General features: G+C 46.0%; 1 protein-coding gene and 1 long non-coding RNA gene across 7 annotated transcripts in view; both read right to left on the reverse strand.

Moving 5' to 3' along the window:
* Window positions 1-549: 549 nt before the first annotated feature.
* On the reverse strand, window positions 550-12,797 carry LOC113950505. Of its 2 annotated transcripts, XR_003528760.1 has the most exons (4): window positions 12,663-12,797; window positions 11,535-11,665; window positions 3,691-3,751; window positions 550-841 (listed from the first exon to the last, which is right to left on the reverse strand). It is a non-coding gene; the product is annotated as an uncharacterized LOC113950505 (long non-coding RNA). The 2 variants fall into 2 exon arrangements; XR_003528761.1 differs by lacking the exon at window positions 3,691-3,751.
* A 6,474-nt stretch (window positions 12,798-19,271) lies between these two features.
* Window positions 19,272-21,484, reverse strand: part of SETD4 (SET domain containing 4) — a 12,299-nt gene continuing 10,086 nt past the window's right edge. For all 5 annotated transcript variants that reach the window (XM_027634633.1, XM_027634653.1, XM_027634642.1 and 2 more), the window contains 2 exons: window positions 21,292-21,415; window positions 19,272-19,673 (listed from right to left, as the gene is read on the reverse strand). In XM_027634633.1, coding sequence (XP_027490434.1) covers window positions 19,539-19,673; window positions 21,292-21,415 — 259 coding nt within the window. In that variant the 3' untranslated portion in view covers window positions 19,272-19,538. The remainder of the gene's footprint in view (window positions 19,674-21,291; window positions 21,416-21,484) is intronic.

Here is a 21,484-nt window from a genome sequence, read left to right on the forward strand (position 1 = left end):
CAGCCAAGCTTTGGAGTGGGGTCAGGGAGGAGGGACAGTGGGGACTGCAGAGCTGGGCTCTGATTTCCTCTGCTGAGGCAACAAATGGCTCTGGGTTTGTCGCGACGGCTTCGGAGTGACCGCGGCAAACACGGCCCCCTTCGCACGGGGGGGCTGCTGGGGGTCAGCCAACAGGAGCAAAAAGCATCAGAAAAACAGAACTCACAGAATTCACAGGCTCACTGAGCTTGGAAAAGGTCTCCAAGGTCATCCAGCCCCCCCTGTGCCCCATCCCCACCTTGTCCCCCAGCCCAGAGCACTGAGTGCCACGGCCAGGCCTTCCTTGGGACACCTCCAGGGATGGGCACTCCAAACCTACCTGGGCAGCCCCTGCCAAGGCCTCACCACCCTTTCCAGCAGGAAATTCCTCCTCCTGTCCAACCTGCACCTCCCCTGGCACAGCTGGAAGCCGTTCCCTCTCCTCCTGTCCCTTGTTCCCTGGGAGCAGAGCCCAACCCCCCCCTGGCTCCCCCCTCCTGTCAGGGGGTTGCAGAGCCAGAAGGTCCCCCCTGAGCCTCCTTTTCTCCAGGAAAAAATTATCTCTTTTTATCTCCAAACAGTGAGATCAGGTAATGATTTCCATAGAAAAACTTACTTCATGACAATGATCAGCATGTGATTTTCTACGAAAAGCTGATGGGGCAGAAAAGGCTATGCACAGCTGACCTCCAAAGAAAAGGGACCATCCACTAGCAGGTGTCTCAAAAATCCCACTGCTCCCCACCTGAGAGCTCCTGGGAGGTTTCTTTTATGGGGAAGGTTTATCAGGGTGAGCTTTTCCAGCAGTCCCAGAGGTACAATGCTGAGAGAGAAAGATAAACTATCAGGTTCTAGGGCTTTCCTAACTGATATAAATATCAATGCTAAGTACAAACTCCTGACCTCTAATCAATCAATAAATTAAAGCTATACGGTGTATTATTAGTAATTAAATTGGGGGGGGGGAAAAAATCACAATTCTGTGGAGTTAGAATTGTTTCTTGCTCTGTTGGTGGGGTTTTATTCCACTAAGGAGTGCAGGGATGATCAACAACTTCCTGGGACCCTGTGGAGATCCTGAAGTTCTTGGGGCTTATCCCAGACTGGAACCAAGTGGGAAACTCTTCACAGAAATGAGATACACTGTGTTTGGAGCTCTGCTTTTGCTTCTGTGATTATGTTCTCAAAAGAACCTTTAAATATTAATCAGTTAGAGGAGAAGAGCCCTGTGGTCCCAAGTGCTTTGGGGGAAGAGGCTTGAGGAGCCTGTTTTTCTTCCTCTAAAAACAGGAGCAAGAGCATCTCTCTGCTCGAGCCGACGGGGCTGGAATTATCCCCAGAGGAGCTGTATTTATCCTATTAAAACCCCCTTGCTTTTCACATCTGTGAGCGCAGAGCTCTGGCTGGTTGGCAGACGAGTAATAAAGTCATTGCAAAGGCAAGAACATCCTGTGGGAATATCCCTGCGTGGTGCTGCTGGGAGCAGGAGGCACCCAGAGCATGGATGGCACCTTCCCTGTGGTCCAGGAGGCACCTTCAAAGGGCAGGATGAGATGTTTATCAGCTTGAAATGTTCTGAAACATCTGTTGTGTCTTTACTAAAAAGAATTTCGGGTCGTCTTCCTGGGCTTTGTTTGTCCTGAAGAGGCCACGGAATCAGGGAGGGTCAGATTGGATGTCAGGAAAAATGTTTTCCCTGCAGGAGTGGTCAGGCCTTGGAATAAGTGTCCCAGGGAGGTGGTGGAGTCCCTGTGTCTGGGAGTGTTCCAGAGGTGTCTGCATGTGGCCCCTGGGGACATGGATTTGGGGTGATTGTGGTGGTGCTGGGGTGGCACTGGATGATCCTGGAGGTCTCTGCCAGCCTTGATGGTTCTGGGATTATTCAGGGGTGGAGAGTCTTCTGTGCTGAACTCTGAGGGCTAAAAAAAAATCGCTGGAAAGCTTCTCAAAATCAAGGAGCAAACAATTCTCTTCCTGAAGATCTTAAGTTGCCCAGAGAGGCTGTGAACTCTCCATCCCTGGGAGTGTCCAAGGCCAGGTTGGATGGGGGTTGGAGCAATCTGAGCTAGTGGAAGGTGTCCCTGCCCATGGCAGGGGGTGGAACAAGATGATCTTTAAGGTCCCTTCCAACCCAAACCATGATTCTAAGAATTAAACATTTTTAGGCGTTTTACAGGTTGGACAGGCCCACAGCAAACCCCCAGACCTGGTCACTCAAGGCTGACCTTGAACAGGGAAAGTAACAATTATCTAAAAAATAGGCTGTGGCCCCACTTTTATTGAAAAATGCAACAGGTAATTCATTCTCTAAGGAAGGAATTCCCTCTCTCACCCACCCATCCCTGGAGGGTCTGAAGGCCACATTTTCTCATTACAGAAATCTTTCCCCGGCCCACCCAATAGACCATGTCATTAAATATTAATTATTTTTTATTTAAAATTTTTTTTTTCAAAAATGTGAACTCTCTATTTGAATAAAATCCACCTACCTACAGAAATATGTATCCACAGTACATATCTATCTGCCTATGGGTAATTCTACACTCCTCAGGGGACAACACAGAGGAGTTTTCCAGTTTTTACAGAGGGAAATTGAGATATAATATATTAAAATATTAAAAGTTTAGCCACATCCCTGGAGAAGAATCAGGGAGCTCAACAGACACCTGGTCAACTGGACTCTTCTTCCCTCTCAATTTGCACTTTGGGGGACAAGGGCAATCATATTTGAGGGGTCTCCAATGGGTCTGCTGGCCAAAAACTTCCTCACCTGTGAAGGCTGAAGTTCCTCAAGCAGGAGATGGAAACGGAGAAGGGAGTTAAAGTTCACAAGGGCAGGAAAAGTTCCGGCGATAACTTTATCCGGGAGGTTCGTTAGTGCCCAATGGCTCCTGGGAAGCCTTTTTCTTTTGTCCCAGGGCAGGTTGTTTGCCAAGCTGTGTGAACCACCCACAGCAAATGTTCCTACAAAGGGACTTTCAGCAGGGACTGGGGGTATTTGCCCAGTATTATTTCCAGCCACCTGTGCCGGATTTGCAGAGCAGGTCTGGCTTTTGTGCTCCCAGCTTTTGTTCCTGAGCTGCCACAACTCCTTGCCGACTAAGGGAGGGTAAACCTGGCTGGTTTCTTCCTCTGCTTCGAACCTCAGGTCTTCCAGAGCAAGAGTGTGAACCCCAACCCCAAAGGAGACTCTACTCCTTCGAACCCTTTCGTGTGCCCAGGTTTGAAATCCTCAGCAGTGGGTTGGGGATCCCAAAATCCCGGAATCACCGAGGTTGGAAAAGACCTCCAGGATCATCCAGTGCCACCCTCACCCAGCACCACCACAATCGCCCCGAATCCATGTCCCCAGGGGACACATCCAGACACCTCTGGGACACTCCCAGACACAGGGACCCCACCACCTCCCTGGGACACTTATTCCAAGGCCTGACCACTCTGACATGGAAAATATTTTTCCTAATATCTGATCTGAACCTCCTCTGTCACAACTTCAGGCCATTTCCTTTCATGCTTTCACTTGGGAAATGGAAGAAGAGCCCAACTCACACCTCACTCTAACCTTTCAGGGAATTCACAGCCATATTTTGGCAACAGTGCTCTTCACTTAAAAGGGCAGTGCACCTTTTTTTTTTAGTTTATTTTCACTGTGATGTTAAACGTGGTATTTACCTCAGCTCTTTCCAAGACAAACACACCCTCCCTTTTGCGTCATCCGAATTTTCTGTACCTGCTGCAATACAAAACATGATAAAGAATTACCTCAAGCAGCTCATGGGGCAAACAAGTGGCAGGGTTAAGGGTTAAGGAGGAGAGCTGCTGCTACTCTGCTCGAGTTTTGTTTGGGCTGGGTGTTTAGAACTCGACTCACTCACTCCTACCCCACAAATAATTCTCCTGGAGTCTGTAAAAATGATCTTCTGCATCTCCTCAGCCTCTGGACGTGGCCTTGGGGGACACAGTTTAGGAGTGATTCTGGTGGTGCTGGGTGATGTTGGGACTGGATGATCCTGGAGGTCTCTCCAGCCTTGATGATTCTGTGATCATGTGTGATTTTCCCAGGACAATCTTACTTGTAAACACAACATTGACCCTCATTCTGATGAGCCAGAGACCTGCTCTCTCATCCAGCTCAGCATCTCCTGTTCAGACAAAAACCTTGCTGCCCCTTTGCAACCTCAGCTCAACACCACTGTAGGTGTGGTCCTGGTCAGATTCCCTGCCTGGGGATGCACTGGGATGCACTGGGATGCACTGGGAAGGAGGAGGCCATGGGGATGTCACATCCAGCGAGCTCTCCATCAACCGGGGTGGCAGCTCTTCCCTGTGCAGCACGCTGCAGGAAACCACGAGATGTCATCACAGATCTTATCACCAAGGAGTTCTTTCTCCTCAGAGCAGAAGTGTGCTGTTATCTTCAAATATTCAGGAGGAGTGCTGCCCACATCCCTTCAGAGAGAGTGGAAACAGATGGAAAGCTCGGCACGGGAAGAGGCCACTTGCCAGAGTGGCTTATCCTCATCCTGACACTCATGTTCAGAGGGGTACTCTGGGGGCATTAACCACTGGGTGGGCCACATGACTGGTTGCTACTACTTCAGGAGTTAGTTAGGGTTTGAATTTTTTTCAGCTCAGCTCGAAGAAGTTCCTGTTTTGAGGTCCCAAAGTCCGTGCTACTCCAAAAACACAGTGTCTTCTCCTCACAGAAAGAACAAACTCCTCAGGAAATGGCAACAGAGCCCTTGCAGAATTTAGGAGTACCAGAATCACCAGGGCTGGAAGAGACCTTCAGGGTCATCCAGTGCCACCCTCACCCAGCACCACCACAATCACCCCAAATCCATGTCCTCAAGGGCCACATGCAGACACCTCTGGAACACTCCCACACACAGGGACTCCACCACCTCCCTGGGACACTTATTCCAAGGCCTGACCACTCCTGCAGGGAAAAATTGTTTCTAATCCCTGATCTGACCCTGCCCTGGTGCAGTTTGACGCCATTTCCTCTCCTCCTTTCCCTCGGGACATGGCAGCAGAGTCCGACCCCCCCTCCCTGCCCCCTCCTGTCAGGGAGTTGGGGAGAGCAATGAGGTCCCCCCTGAGCCTCCTCTTCTCCAGAAAAACCCCCCCAGCTCCCTCAGCTGCTCCTCACAGGACATGTTCTCCAGACCCTTCCCCAGCTCCCTTGTCCTTCTTAGGATACACTTTTTTCATGTCCATTGTATAAACTGAAGGAGTTACCCATATACATATTGATAAGCTTTTTATATAGAATCACAGAATCATGGAACCAAAGAATAGTTTCAATTGTAAGGCACCTTAAAGTTCATCCAGTCCCACCCCCTGCCATGGGCAGGGACACCTTCCACTAGCCCAGATTGCTCCAAGCCCTGTCCAACTTGATCTTGGACACTTCCAGGGATGGGGAGTCCACACCTTCCATTCTACAACTCCATGAAATCATTAATATTTTCAATATCTAGGAACTGACTGGCATCCTGGAGTAGAGCAGGTAAGCCTGCAGGAGCTGCCACAACACATATCCCATGTCTGGTTTCCTTGATAAAGTTCTCTATAAATCAGTCAGAAGCATCATAAAAAAATATTATTACAGGAAAAAAGCTGTAAAACTCTTGTCTTTAAGACATTTCCTTGGCACTGTAGGTAAATTGGAAGAATCAGCCATGATGTCACCTCTGCTTTGGATTCTCAAAGCTGCCTAAGGCAACCAGGCCCTTGACACACGTTCATTTTCTTTGGGCACACCTTTGAAAAACCCCAGCTGGTGTGTTTTTCCGAGGAGATACATCCCCCTGGGAGCGTGACCACACTTGGAAAGTCTCTGGCACCACTCTCACTGTGTTCCAGCCCAGATTTGCAGCTCCCTCACACCACTCACTGCTCTTTTTCATTCCTCTGCTGGTCTGTACACTTTGTACGAGTGTATCAGCACTGAGGTTTTCGTGGTGAGCTGGGAGAGGAGTTAACAGCACTATCTAACCTCAGTTGTTTTATCCCAACATGGCTGTGGTTTGGTCTTCAAACAAGCTGAAAGATAAGCAAATATCTGCTGTGACCCCTCCTGCACCATGTATATTTTATGAAAGCAAACAGTTTAATGCTGTGGTTCACACCCCACTGCTGAACACTCAGCAGAGTAATCTCTGCACCACAACAGGGGTTGAAACTGCTTTATTTCCTCCCCAAAATACATTGGAATAAGTTGTCCAGGGAGGTGGTGGAGTCACTGCCTCTGGAAGTGTTCCAGAGGTGTCTGGATGTGGCCCTTGAGGACATGGATTTGGGGTGATTGTGGTGGTGCTGGGTGAGGGTGGCACTGGATGATCCTGAAGGTCTCTGCCAGCCTTGATGATTCTGGGATCATTCATGGGTTGAGATTCTTTTGTGCTGAATTCTGAGGGCTGAAAAAAAACTGCTGGAAGGCTTCTCAAAATTAAGAAGCAAACAAAAATTATCTTCCTGAAGTTCCTAATTAGGTTGCCCAGAGAAGTTGTGGACTTCCCATCCCTGGAAGTGTCCAAGGCCAGGTTGGATGGGGCTTGGAGCAACCTGGGCTGGTGGAAGGTGTCCCTGCCCATGGCAGGGGGTTGGAACTGGATTATCTTTGTGGTCCCTTCCAACCCAAACCATTCTGGGATTCTATGACTCTTCCAACCTTGGTGATTCTATGATTCTGGGATCTGCTGTCCCTACAGCCAAAGTGTGGTGTGATTCTTGGGGTATCCTGCGTAGGGCCAGGAGCTGGACTCAATAATCCTGATGGGTCCCTTCCAACTCAGCATATTCTCTGATTCCTGTAGTGGTTCTACTCCAGTTCTCACAACCAGAAAAAAACACAGGTAAAAGGTACAAAGTGGCAGACTGAGGCAAAATCAGCTTTTCTGATTCCTCTTCCCTCTTCAACCCCATCTTCCTTCCCATCAACACCCCAGTTCCATCCCCAGATTCGATTATTTGCTTTCGCCTTAAAACAACTCCCTGAACAGGAGAATCTTATTTCAGAGAAGCCTCTCATTGCAAAAGCATCCTGGAAAGAGCAGAAATAAAGAGCACAGACCATCATTCACGTCATCAGCACAATCACACAAGTCCAAACCCAAAAACAATTGCGCATTTTTCTCTGCTCCCCCGAGACCCGACATTTAAAGCTTGTATGTATTTCCTGCAAGCCTCACAAGAGCTTCTTAAAAATGTTCCTGGCTGCAGATAAGTGGCCAAGCACCGAGTCCAAACCGTGCACACCAAGAATTTTAAACTGACTATTCCTTAGCCTTTGCTGCTTTTAATAATTTTAAATTATTTAAGTAAAAATTTGTCGGAGACACACTGAGCCACACGTGGAGGGGAATTATGAGGCAGAAATAAAACACCATTTTGTTTTGAGCTGGATGTTCATGGTCCTGAGGTGCTGAAGTGCCACTGAAACCCACCAAACAGGTGATATTTTTCTTTCGAACACTATAGAATTTTAAATTGTGCACAGTTAAAGGAGCAGGACGCTGTTATGGTGCTTTTCACTTAAAAGCTTATAGTGACTAAATCAAATCTGCCACCCAGAAATGATTTGCCAAAGAAAGGCTCCTTAGGATTTAAATAATAAAGATGCTGAAGATTTGTTAAGCCTGTCCTTAAGTCACAAAGTTAGACAGTTAGAGAAGACACAGGGCACTTGTACAGTGCAATTCTCTGCGAGGGTGGTGAGGGGCTGGGATAGAATTCCCAGAGAAGCTGTGGCTGCTCCTGGATCCCTGGAAGAGTCCAAGGCCAGGTTGGACGGGGCTTGGAACAACCTGGGCTGGTGGAAGGTGTCCCTGCCCATGGTAGGGGGTTGGAACTGAATGTTCTTCAAGGTCCTTTCCAATCCAAACCATTCCACGATTCTATCCATTTAGGAAGTAGAACTCACCTTCTGTGCCCAATTCGTGGCTTACAAGCCTATGAGACATCTTCTGTGGTCATAGAACCAGAAGAGAGTGAGCATGAAAGAACCATGGGTGAGGCAACTATCTGGCAGCTTCTGAATAGAACAACATAGGAAGAAATGGCAATTCCTTGTGGGAGCTGAGACAACTCCTCCCAACCTCCAGCAGCCAGGACAGATCCTCCAGGGAAAAGCACAAGACAGAGAACAAACATGATGGTCTTGTTCCAGTTTGCATCCAGACCATTGGCTCTGTCTTTGTCTCGACCCTCTTGGAAACCATTTCTCCTTTTGGCCTCCAGGACAATCTTGAGGGAATGAGCTCAACAAACTGACTACGCACGACTGTGAAAAGATTTTCCCTTTTGTTTTGTGCTTTATGATCCCACCAGGCACCCCCTGCTGCTTGTGCTTTGAGAAAGAGTATTTAGTCCTTCCCTATCTGCCTTCCCCATGCTATTTAGGATTTTATAGTCGCCCATCATGACCCTTTGCTACCCCATTTTTCCATTTTCCCAAACTCGGGAAAATTACTATGGTTAAACTTATTTCCTGCAGGGATCATTTCAGTCTCTGCTCTCCTCTTTACTTCTGCTGGCTCTGCTTGTCTTACTTTTGCTGGATTCAAGAAGTGATGCCCAAAGTAGAGTGTGTTATATTATTTATATTATTGCATTTTATTGTATAAGGCTATGCTATCTTATTCCTGTCTAAAAGGAGGTATGAATTATACATGGGACAAAAAATGCTCTGTTCATTCATTTTTGACTCCAGCTGAGCACTGAAGCAGTATTTTCACACACCATAATCCAACCATCACAAGGTAACACCAGCATCCTGCAGCCAGTGAAATTCCCAAATTAAATATCCCAGTGACTTCGAAGTGCCTCAAGTGAAGAACAAACATGTAGTGGAATGAATCCATTCCTGAAGAACAGGCTGAAATACGGTCAGAGCATCTGAGAAGGTTGGGGACAGGTTGGATTGATGGGATGAGATCAATTGTGGGAGGTTCAACCAGGCCGAGGGCCGGGTCCTGCCCTTGGGTGACACCAACCCCCTGCAGCTCCAGACTGGGACAGAGGGGCTGGAAAGGATCAGGAAAGGCCCTGGGGGTGCTGGTGACAGAGGTTGGACACGAGCCTGGGTGTGCCTAGGGGGACAAGAGGCCAATGGAACCTGGTTTGGATCAGGGATAGTGTGGTCACATCCCAGGGCAGGGATTGTCCCCTGTGCTGGCACTGCTGAGGGACCTCCAGGGCTGTGTCCAGGTCTGGAGCCTCATGGAAGAGAGACATGGAGGGGCTGGAGCGTGTGCAGGGAAGGGAACGGAGCTGGGAAGGGGCTGGAGCAGCAGGAGGGGCTGAGGGAGCTGGGGGGGGCTCAGCCTGGAGAAAAGGAGGCTCAGGGGGGACCTTCTGGCTCTGCAACCCCCTGACAGGAGGGGGGAGCCGGGGGGGTGGGGCTCTACTCCCAGGGAAGAAGGGACAGGAGGAGAGGGAACGACCTCCAGCTGTGCCAGGGGAGGCTCAGGTTGGACAGGAGGAGGAATTTGTTGCTGGAAAGGGTGGTGAGGCCTTGGCAGGGGCTGCCCAGGGAGGTTTGGAGTGCCCAGCCCTGGAGGTGTCCCAGGAAGGCCTGGCCATGGCACTCAGTGCTCTGGTCTGGGGGACAAGGTGGGGATGGGGCACAGGGGGGATCCATGGGCTGGGAGGGCTTTTCCAACCTCAGTGACTCTGGGATCTGCTGGATGCTCTAACACCTCAGTGACCCTCTGTGGCTCCTCTTTTCTCTTCCCTGACCACACAGCCCTGCACACATCCTACAGGAGGTCAAACACCAGTGACCTGAGGCACTGCTGTTTTGTGGGGTCTGGCACCACACTCTCTCCTCCTGCTGAAAACATTCAACTGGCACTTTTTTGCCAAAACCTGCTGGTTTCTCACACCCACCACCCAGCCCTCAGCTCCACATGCTAAAAGAGGGGAGAAGAAGGAAGGGCTCTTTATGCATTTAATGTTCTGCTGATTGGTGACAAAAATAAAGCAAAACACTCCTGAACACTTGCACACAAGATTTACAAGAAGACAACAGCAACTGCTCGGGGATGATAATTAAACAAGGCCCACAAAGCTTTTGGGGATAGAAGAGACTTGTCACAGCTTGTCTTTCATTTTGCTCATGATCCCATATGGCTTTGTTAACTAATTGTGCTGTTGGCTCGGGGATCTCTGATGTGGCATTAATTTGGGAAATGTGGAAAAGTGACAATCAACAGAGTAACAGCAGATGTGGCTGAGTAGCTCAAGCCACAGGCTGCCCCCCAAAAAATGGTGTTTCTTTCTCACTGAATTCTGCACTAAGTGTGTTATTGCACCGAGTTATTCCACAGGCAGCAAAAGTAACAACCCCCCCATTCCCTCTGGTCTGGATCTGCCAGATCTGCTGAGGTGGGAGTTGGGTTCTTCTGCCACGTCCCGAGGGAAAGGAGGAGAGGAAATGGCCTTAAATTGCACCAGGGCAGGTTCAGATCAGGGATTAGAAACCATTTTTCCCTGCAGGAATGGTCAGGCCTTGGAATAAGTGTCCCAGGGAGGTGGTGGAGTCCCTGTGTCTGGAAATATTCTAGAGGTGCCTGGATGTGACACCCGGGGACATCACCAAAAATTAACAATTTTTCTTCATGTAATCTTGTCATATTCTGGCTGACCTTGTGATGGCAGATGTGGCAGGAGGTCTCGAAAGGCTGAGGAGCCCAGAGTGGTGGCTTTAAGCAGTTTTTGAGGCTATCAGGGGCTCTGGGACTTATTATTCACTCCCTGGTATTGGGTTTTATGTGGCACTAGGAAGGCATTAGGAAGATTCTCCAAAGCCTGGAGAGGAGAAGGCTCCAGGGAGACCTTAAAGCCCATTCAAGGGCCTAAAGGGGATTCAAGAGAGGGACTTTTGACAAGGGATGGAGTGACAGGAATGGGGGAATGGCTTCCCACTGCCAGAGAGTTGGGTTAGACGCGATATTGGGAAGGAATTCTTCCTGTGAGGGTGGGGAGGGGCTGGGATAGAATTCCCAGGGGAGCTGTGGCTGCCCCTGGATCCCTGCAAGTGTCCAAGGCCAGGTTGGACAGGGCTTGGAGCAACCTGGGCTAGTGGAAGATGTCCCTGCCCATGGCAGGGGATTTGAATTAGATGATCTTTAATGTCCCTTCCAACCCAAACCATTCCATGATTCCATGATTCTACTCCGGCTCTGCGTCACCAACCATGATGTTAATGTAAAATTATCTGTCCTTTGTCTCGATGACCAAAAAACTGAGGGTCAGAGGTGACAAGAGCAACAACACATTTGCACAACTCCATCAGGGCAAAGCTGATTTCTTGGAAGGGAATCTTTGAGGGGCCCACAATTTAGCAAGAAGGCTTCAGAAGAAATTCGTGTTTGAATCCAAGCACAGATGAAACACAATAGCCAGAGTTATCACTGGGAGGATCTGAAACGCGCCAACAAGCAAAACCACAAGAAATGGCTAATAAAAGCAAAACCCCTGTGAAGCATAAAAAAAAAAATGTACATTACCATTATGTTGTGGTTAATTCTCAGACAATACTGCAAAAATAAGGGTGAAGTGTTACTTCCTGTCACTTAAAGGCAACGAAACCCGAACACCAAGAATTCCTCAGGCCGAGGAATGCAGACATACATCATGTCTGCAAGAATCATAAAAAGATCAAATGCGATATTTTCTTTTCGGCGCGAGACAAAACCGCCCTGAGACTTTCCATCCAGCCGGCCCCGAATAAACCGCCCCCGGCGCTTGCCAATTACTCCTGACAGACCCCATTTGCTCCTGAGTGATGTCTTAAGTGAAACAAAACAGCGAAGAAAACCCCAACACGATGAAAGGGTTCCTTTTTTTTTCTCCCCCCTCTGGAGTGACTGTAAGTTCTGCGCCCACGAGGCAGGACCTGAGCTTCCTGCCGGGGACGAATCCGAGCGCGGAGGGGAGGTTTGTTTGACAGGAGCTGGGTTTTCGTGTTGTTTTAAGAACTCGGATGGTTCCTGGCTATAAACAAAGGAGCTGCTGGGACCCCCCATTGCACATCATTCTTCTCAATATAAGTGCACTAATGGAGGGGATGATTCCCTAATATTGAAGTGGTCAGAGGGCAAAGTGGGTGGACGGTGGAGCTTTCTGTCAGCAGAGCTTGATTTATGTATCAGCTGCAGCCTGCAACCAGTAACAACCAGCATATTCCATATTTTCACAACATTTATTAGTCGTGGAGAGCTTTGAGACAGGTAAAACCAGCTCAAGCTCTAGGACTGGAAGAGGTATTTAAAGAATGATTTAAATAACCTACTCTTAGTCCTCTTTTGACCTTCCCTCCTTTCAAACAGAGAGTTGTGATCCATTTAGCTCTACATTTACCACCTCAGCTGTCAGGAGGATTTGCTCCAGGTCCTTGTATGGTGATGTCTGCTGCCTGTCTGGGCTCTCACAGCATCACAGCCGTGTTGCCTGTTGCCCCCAGGACACCAAGTTACCAGAAATTTGTCTCTTCCTCCCAAGGGGAGCAGCATCTTTTTCTAACTAACCCAGTACTGCAGCAGCTGTTTTCTAAATTACCCCAGGAACGCTCCCATTTCCCCCCTGCCTGACATTCAGCAGTTGCATCGTGTTTTTGACTTCCATTCAAATCTTACTTTCATCCTGAAGCAGTGGGGAGAGCGGGGTGGGGGACACTCCAGAGAACTTGGGGACATTAAGGACATTTTTCATGCTGGTTCATTTTGCAACGGGCTGGGGTTTCTTTATTTCCCAGTTCTCTGCATGTTTACTTTGGCAAAACCATTTTATTTTGAAATTAGGAATGTTTAACCCATCGGGTTATTATCACGAGAATTTCAAAAAACATGTTAGTAAAAATTAATCAAGGCTGTGCTATGAGGTTCCACCTACTTTTGGTGTTAGAGCTCAAAACTTCAGCAGGATATTCCTTCAGACTTCAGGCTTCCTGATTATTCTCAGGGAAGAATAAACCAGGACAAACTCAAGGAGTGTGAATGTGGTGGCTTTTTGGGGCATATTTGGCTTTATTTATAAGGCCCAGGTGGGTAAGAATGTAGAGGTGACATGGCAGTCTGTGCCCAGGGCAGATCCATTGCCTGGTACACATTCATTAAATGACAGAATTCCAGGATGGTTTGGGTTGGAAGGGACCTTAAAGATCTCGTTCCACCCCCTGCCATAGGCAGGGACACCTTCCAGCTGCTCCAAGCCCCATCCAACCTGGCCTTGGACACTTCCAGGGATGGGGCCTCTTCTCCCGGGGAACAAGGGACAGGAGGAGAGGAAATGACCTCAGGTTGTGCCAGGGGAGGCTCAGGTTGGATATCAGGAGGGATTTCTTGCTGGAAAGGGTGGTGAGGCCTTGGCAGGGGCTGCCCAGGGAGGTTTGGAGTGCCCATCCCTGGAGGTGTCCCAGGAAGGCCTGGCCGTGGCACTCAGTGCTCTGGGCTGGGGAACAGGGTGGGGATTTGTAACAACTTGGACTTGGTGGTCTGGGAGGCTTTTTCCAACCTCAGTGATTCTGGGATTTTGGGATACCTCAAGACACACTCTCAGCTTTCCCCAAGTTCAGCCTCCTACACCCTGGTGCTTCCAGCCCCAACAGCACGTTGGAAGAGGAGTGCCACTCTCTGATCCTCCTCCCAGGCCGTAGTAAATCCCTGTCACTGAAATAAATTTTGTTCTTTCCCAGAAAAAAAAAAAAAAATTAAGTGATCTCTGTCAGTTTTGGACTAAAATTTGCCTAATGAAGCCCTGAGGTCACATGTCAAAGGCAAGGTGTCAAAGGCTTTGTTGGAGCCAAGTGGAATTAAATCAGCATAAAATAGACATGAGATCAACTGATTTTTCTAGTTGAAGGTTCCCTACCAGTGGCAGGGGTTGGACTAGATGGTCTGTAAGGTCCCTTCCACCCCAAACCATTCTGGGATCCTGTGATACACTGATAGACCAGAAGCTTGGCGTGGGAAATGAGAGGTTTCCCACCTGGAAACACAGAGGGATCCATGCCCATCTCTATCTGTGAGTGGAACAGTGAGACACCCAGATGGACCAGCACAACCAAAAGGGTCCATCACTGCCAAAAAAATGCCAAGGAACCCAAATATCCCTGCTCTGCTCAAGTTGGGATAGCCCTGGCTGTGGCACACACAGACACACACAGCAACCTGCCTGAGGCTTCCAAATGCTCTCTCACCTTCATTATTGCACAAAACAGCCCCTCTCTGGGGGCACCACTCCACCCTCCCACTCCAGCTCCCATCCCCACTGCTCTCCCAGCAGGCCTTTAGGATTCTCCCATGACCTACACAGTGTTTTCCCACTCCAGAGCCAGGGAACGGCCAGCCCAGCATCCAAGTACCAGCCAGGGACAGTTTGGAGCACGTGAGTCCCCCTAGGACTGCATGGTCCATCCTGGGCTCTGTCCAACATCCAGGCCAACCCACCCACTCTGAGCACTTCTGTCCATGCCAAGTTCATCCCAAGGGAAGGAGACATAAATTCCCTGGTAATTTCTTGCTGGCTCCTCATGGACAGACATGCAGGCTCTGGATGCCAGCCCGGGCAGGGTGGTACAGACAGGGATGGCACCAGGCTCATGCTGAGTGTCCCTCTGTCCTCCCAGCAGTGACTGCCAAGGGTCAAAAGAACCAAACTGCCACCGCCAGCTCCTTCCAGAGCAGCTCCAGAGGGAGGGAGAGACCAAAATAGCACATCCAGAGCCTGTTGGATGGATGTGCCAGGGCTGCAGTGCCCATTTGACAAGTTGTGCAGCCCAGCTCTGGCAGCACAGAATGGTTTGGGTTGGAAGGAACCTCAGAGATCATCCAGTTCCAACCCCCTGCCATGGGCAGGGACACCTTCCATCAGCCCAGGTTGCTCCAAGTTTATCCAACCTGGCCTTGGACACTTGCAGGGATCCAGGGGCAGCCACAGCTGCTCTGGGAATTCTATCCCAGCCCCTCCCTACCCTCACAGGGAAGAATTCCTTCCCAATATCCCATCTAATCCTGCTCTCTGTCACTTTGAAGCCATTCCCCCTTGTCCTGTCCCTCCATCCCTTGAAAATAGTCTCTCCCCATCTTTCTTGTACCTCCCCCAGGTCCTGCAAGGCCACAATCAGGTCACCCCAAAGCTTCTCTTCTCCAAAATCACCCCAGCCAGAGGAAATATTTCAATGCAAGTTCAACCATCAAAGGATGTTATTGAGAGGGATCTGTGCAAAAGATTCATCTGGCTCCGAATTCTGAAGAAATAAAACACACGAACAGAGAATTCTCCACTGCAACCCCAGTAACTAAACCATTAAAGTTCACAGAATCATCAAGACCTTCAAGATCATCCAGCCCAAAGCAGCAAAATTTGAACTATTAATTCTGTCTTGAGTGACAGGCTCAAGGAGGAATGACATGATTCAAGCTGAGAGAGGAGCAATTCCAACCGAGCTAAAATACAATAAAATTGAGAGAAGATAAAAGACTAGAAAGCTCCAAGTTCCACTTGAAACCAGCAGAAAGAAAATGGAATTTTCAACCATTTATCAAAATCCAATCGTTGTGTGTCATTGAAGACAATACTTTTTACTACAAAAAATATAATCCAGTAAATAGGGTTATAACTGGATGTGGATATACCGTAAATCCTTCTTCTCTGCAGTGCAGCTGCATCATCTAGTGGACAGCTCAGAGATTGCATTAGTTACACACAATTAGCTTGGGATTAATTATCTTTGCTTTTCCCCCGAACACACCTCACTGCAGAGCTTTCCTGAGTTCTGGAATTACAGGTATCCACTAGAACATCCAGGGGAGTGAGATGGAAATGTGATTTTTTTCTTTCCATTCACAGAATCCCAGAATGGGTTGGGTTGGAAGGGACCTTAAAGCCCAGTGCCACCCCCTGCCATGGGCAGGGACACCTTCCACTAGCCCAGGTTACTCCAAGCCCCATCCAGCTTGGCCTTGGACACTTCCAGGGATCCAGGGGTAGCCACAGCTTCCCTGGGTAACCTTTTCCTGTGATTGTCTAAAAAAACCCATAAAGTTCTGCTGGGACAATGTCCCTCTGCCCTGGAGTTCATCACCTCCACCACTCAAGTCCCAGATTTGCTGAGTCCACCAAACACTTCAAATTCTGCCCAAGGGGGGGCACTTTTAAAGGGGTTTTCTTTACTGTCTAGGCAGGGAGGGGCTCTATACCCCAAGCAAAATCATTTTAAAAGCTCTTCCTTTGCAAATGCCATCTCGGAAATGTTCTCAGAGTGTACTTAAAAGCTTTAATTATCCGAGTATGAGAGTTGATACTCCCTCATCTTGTCCCAAAACAGACAGGCCCAAAGGCACTTAGCAATGATGGATGATCTCCACACATTACAGCTGAAGAAAACTGTAAATTAGGAGCCACTCTCTGAGGAGATCAAAGAAAATCCAGGCTGGATTTACATAAATTGACAGGGGAAAGATATTGTCGTGAGGGTTTGTGTTTATCATTTTTCAGTGACTTCAGACTGCACTAAATCAACTCCCTCCTTCAAAAAAAACAAACGAAGAAATAAGCTGTGCTACTTCTGCCTCGTGCTCCAATCACAGATCAAGTGTCTCTTACTACCCTGCCCAAACCCAGTGTCTCCAGTGCAGCCACGGAATCATTCCCACTTCATCCCTCTTGGAGTCACAGAATCAAGGTTGGGAGAGACCTCCAGGATCATCCAGTTCCACCCCAGCACCACCACGATCACCCCCAATCCATGGCCCCAAGGGACACATCCAGACACCTAAGGAACACTCCCAGGCACAGGGACTCCACCACCTTCCTGGGCAACTAATTCCAATGCCTGACCACTCCTGCAGGGAAAGTTTTTTTCCTAATCTCTGATCTGAACCTGCTCTGGCACAATTTAAGGCCATTTCCTCTCCTCCTTAAAAAACTGCTTAAAACCACCGCTGTGGGCTCCTCAGCATTTCAAAACCTCCTGCCACATCTGCCATCAAGAGGTTGGCCAGAATATGACAAGATTACATGAAGAAAAGCTGTTAATTTTTGGTGATGTCCCCAAATGTCACATCCGGACACCTCTAGAATATTTCCAGACACAGGGACTCCACCACCTGCCTGGGACACTTATTCCAAGGCCTGACCACTCTTGTAGGGAACTTTTTTTTTCTAATCTCCAACCTGACCCTGCCCTGGTGCAGTTTGAGGCCATTCCCTCTCCTCCTTTCCCTCAGGACATGGCAGCAGAGCCCGACCCCCCCTCCCTGCCCCCTCCTGTCAGGGAGTTGGGGAGAGCAATGAGGTCCCCCCTGAGCCTCCTCTTCTCCAGATAAACCCCCCCAGCTCCCTCAGCTGCTCCTCACAGGACATGTTCTCCAGACCCTTTCCCAGCTCTGTGCCCTTCCCTGGACACCCTCCAGCCCCTCCATGCCCTTTTGAGTCACACTGCACAAGCTGGAAAAGATTTTAACTCCCTGCCGTGGTCTAGACCAGGTTTGTATCACTACTGGGCAGAAAATGGGATTTATTCCTCCTGCTTCTGAGCTTTGCACACCCAATCTGAAAGGGGATTGATGCAAAGAGGGAAATAAAGCACGATTTCCACACTAAAATCCCAGCTAAATCCCTTCTCAGACTCACAGAGAGACAAACCACTACAGCAAAGCAGCTCAAAGGGGCTCTGACTAAACAAGACACTAAGAGGGAGGATTTTCACTCCTGGAAATCCTGATTTAGTGTCCTGTCAGAGAGCTGGAGAGCACTCCCAGCGCTGCTGCTTCCTCAGCCACCTCAGCTTAGGATGCCCTGTCTGGCACATAGTTTGGGTTTGAGTCAAAAAAGAAGTTAAGCTTTTGCTGACTAGGTATAAATATATAAATATATAAATTGCTGTGCTCTGCCTGCTTTCCTGCACTGCCAGACCCTCTTCCTGCACTCCCTGGAGGGTGTGTGGGAGTTCCAGGAGCAGAGCCTATCTTCAAACCACCTGGTAGAAATGTGGAGCCTGCAGCTGAACCCCAAAGCAAATAAACTCCTGTCAGACTCGTATTCACCTCGCAGGACACGTCGTACGGGAGCTGTTCTTAAAATAACCATCTCCAGGGGGAAAAAAAAAAAAGAAAAAAAAGGAAAATAAACCAACCAAACATCCTTATCTTCTTTAACTCTCGTTATAAAATTGTAAAGTTGGAAACACATCTGGTGTGAGGAATGAAAAAGGTTTTATTGAAAGAAAGCAAGAGGTCAAACAGTCACAGGGTCAGGTCTCAGCCCTGCAGCCAAAGTCAGTGGCACAGAAGGACCTTTAGGGAAGCTGGTAAGAATTCCCTACAGTGACACTGGTACAGTATTCCCAAATCCAGAGTCATCTCATCCCAGGAAGTGCTTCAGAATTATTAAGGTTGGAAAAGACCTTTAAGCTCATCAAGTCCAACCATCAACCAGCACAACCACGTTCACCGTTAAACCACGTCCTCAAATGCCTCAAGTGCTCTCCAACACTTCCAGGGATGGGGGCTCCAACAATTCCCTGGGCAGCCCATTCCAGTGTTTTCCATCCCTTCCTGTGAAATATTTCCTGATATCCAATCTAAACCCACTGGGACTGACTGGAGTATAAAATCTCGTGGCTGGCAGGGGTTCAAACCACAGTTTAGGCAAATCTGAAAGCAAGTTGGCCCAAAAGCTGTAAGAAATGAGCTTCCAGCTCCAGAAAGGACTTTGGTTCCCTCTCCCAACCCTTTCCCTCTGCCCTCTTCTTCAAGATGTCAAGTAACCACACACTGTCATCCTTCCAGGACCTGAGGGAGCCAAAAATAAGATGGAGAGGGAGTATTTCCAAGGGCCTGGAGCGACAGGACAAAGGGGAATGGCTTCCAATTGACAGAGGGCAGGGTTAGATGGGATATTGGGAAGGAATTCTTCCCCGTGAGGGTGGGGAGGGGCTGGGATAGAATTCCCAGAGAAGCTGTGGCTGCCCCTGGATCCCTGGAAGTGTCCAAGGCCAGGCTGGATAAACTTGGAGCAACCTGGGTTGGTGGAAGGTGTCCCTGCCCACGGCAGGGGGTTGGAACAAGATGATGTTTAAGATCTTTTCCAACCCAAACCGTTGTGGGATTCTGTGAACAACGTTCTTGTCCACGAGGTACCAAGGAAAGGCTGAAAGTGCAGCTGAGCTCGAACACTTCACAGTTTCCACTTGTTGCTTTTTTTCCCCTTAAATTCCATCACTCCCCAGAACACCTTTCCTGCTTCGATTCCGTTTATTTCGAAAATAGAGGAGTCTTGTGGAAAATGAAGCCATTAAAAAAAAAATTACAAAAATAAACACTTTTTTTTAGGCACAGGTCTTTAAAAACGCCACAAAGAGTAAGGAAATATTCGACGAAATGTGATTCCCCCACAAAGGGAAAATAATCACAGCACAGGCACAATTAAAAATGAATTTTGTGCAGTTTAAGGAAAATTCCCTGGCAAATAATCTCCACTAAAGCAGAGCTGTCCCAGCTCCAGGGGGGTCAAGGGGTTCCCATGTTCGAGTTGCAAAGAACCTCAGCTGATTTTTGAAGTATCTTCAGACCCTCCAGGTGCAGCATTTCCACCAGAGCCAGCTGGGGTTTGAGGTTCTCTTTGCTCCTTCCCAACTGGGAAATCTGAAGGTTGCACAAATGGGATGGAATGACTCACATTTTTTTAATATATATTAATTTTTAGAGATTTTTAAATAATATAATAATTGTTATATTTTTTACTGTAAATATAAATAATTATAATTCATATATTATAATATATAAAAATAAAATATATGCTTATATAAACATATATAGATATAAATATATATTATATGTTATAAATTTTATCTGGTAAATATAAAATACATAAAATATATTTTTCTATAAATATATATTTATCTATAAATATGTTATATATTGTATTATATATTTGTATAAACATATACTTCCAGATAAATATAAATATATATTATAAATTATAAATGTTAAATATAAACCACATAAAATATATTAGATATTTTTCTATAAATGTATATTTATATACAAATATAAATATATGTTATATATTATATTATGGATTTGTATAAACATATACTTCCAGATAAATATAAATATATATTATAAATTATAAATGTTAAATATAAAACACATAAAATATATTAGATATTTTTCTATAAATGTATATTTATATACAAATATAAATATATGTTATATATTATATTATGGATTTGTATAAACATATACTTCCAGATAAATGTAAATAAATATTATAAATTTTATCTATTAAATAAAAAATATATAAAAATGTATTCTATGTTTTTCTATAAGTATCTATTTATATGTAAATATAAAAATATGTTATATGCTATATTTATATAAACATATATTTTCAGATAAATATATATATTATAAATTATAAATTTTATGTATTAAATATAAAACACATAAAATATATTAGATATTTTTCTATAAATACATATTTATATACAAATATAAATATATGTTATATATTATATTATAAATTTATATAAGCATACATTTCCAGATAAATATAAATATATATTATAAATTTTATCTATTAAGTATAAAATACATAAAAATGTATATCTATTTCTATAAAGATCTATGTATATGTAAATATAAATATATCTTTTACATGATATTATATTATAATTTATATAAACATATATTTCCATATAAATATAAATTATACATTATACATTTTATCTATTCAGTATAAAATATTATCTATTCAATATAAAATATATAAAAATGTATTATATCTTTTTCTATAAATATATATTTATATGTAAATATAAATATGTTATACATTATACTATATTATATATTTATAAAAACATATATTTCCTTATAAATATAAATCATATATTACAAATTTTATATATTAAATACAAAATATATAAAAATATATTATATGTTTTATATAAATATATATTTATGCATAAATATATGTTATATATTATATTTTAGATATATTTTAAATATAAAATACATATTTTAGAATATATATGTATTTTTTAATAATAGGACACAAACAGAAAATTTGTGACAATCTGTGGTAGGGATTTCATGAACCACATAAAAATAGTATTTTTTTTTAACTTCTACAAGAGAAATAGTAACAATAAAATAAAAATAAAAAGAGGGGAAATGGGAAAAATCCCAGTTGTCAGCCCAGAAAATGACATTTCTAGGAAAGAAAGGAATCTGGGCTTCCTTGTTCTTCCAGTCAAATTACCTGGAGAAGGACCTGCTGGGTCTCCTCTATTAATAAATGACAGATTTGGGTTGTTATTTTCCAGGTCTGCTCCTGGTTTCTGGTTGAAATGACGTCCCCAAGCAGTGTCCTCCTCCAGCAGGCACTGAAACCACAGGGTTGGAACACAAATGGTGGAGCCACAACGTTGGAACCACAACATTTGGAACCACAA

The sequence above is a fragment of the Corapipo altera genome, unplaced genomic scaffold (assembly GCF_003945725.1).
Source record: "Corapipo altera isolate COAL_440 unplaced genomic scaffold, ASM394572v1 0, whole genome shotgun sequence".
Taxonomy (NCBI): domain Eukaryota; kingdom Metazoa; phylum Chordata; class Aves; order Passeriformes; family Pipridae; genus Corapipo; species Corapipo altera.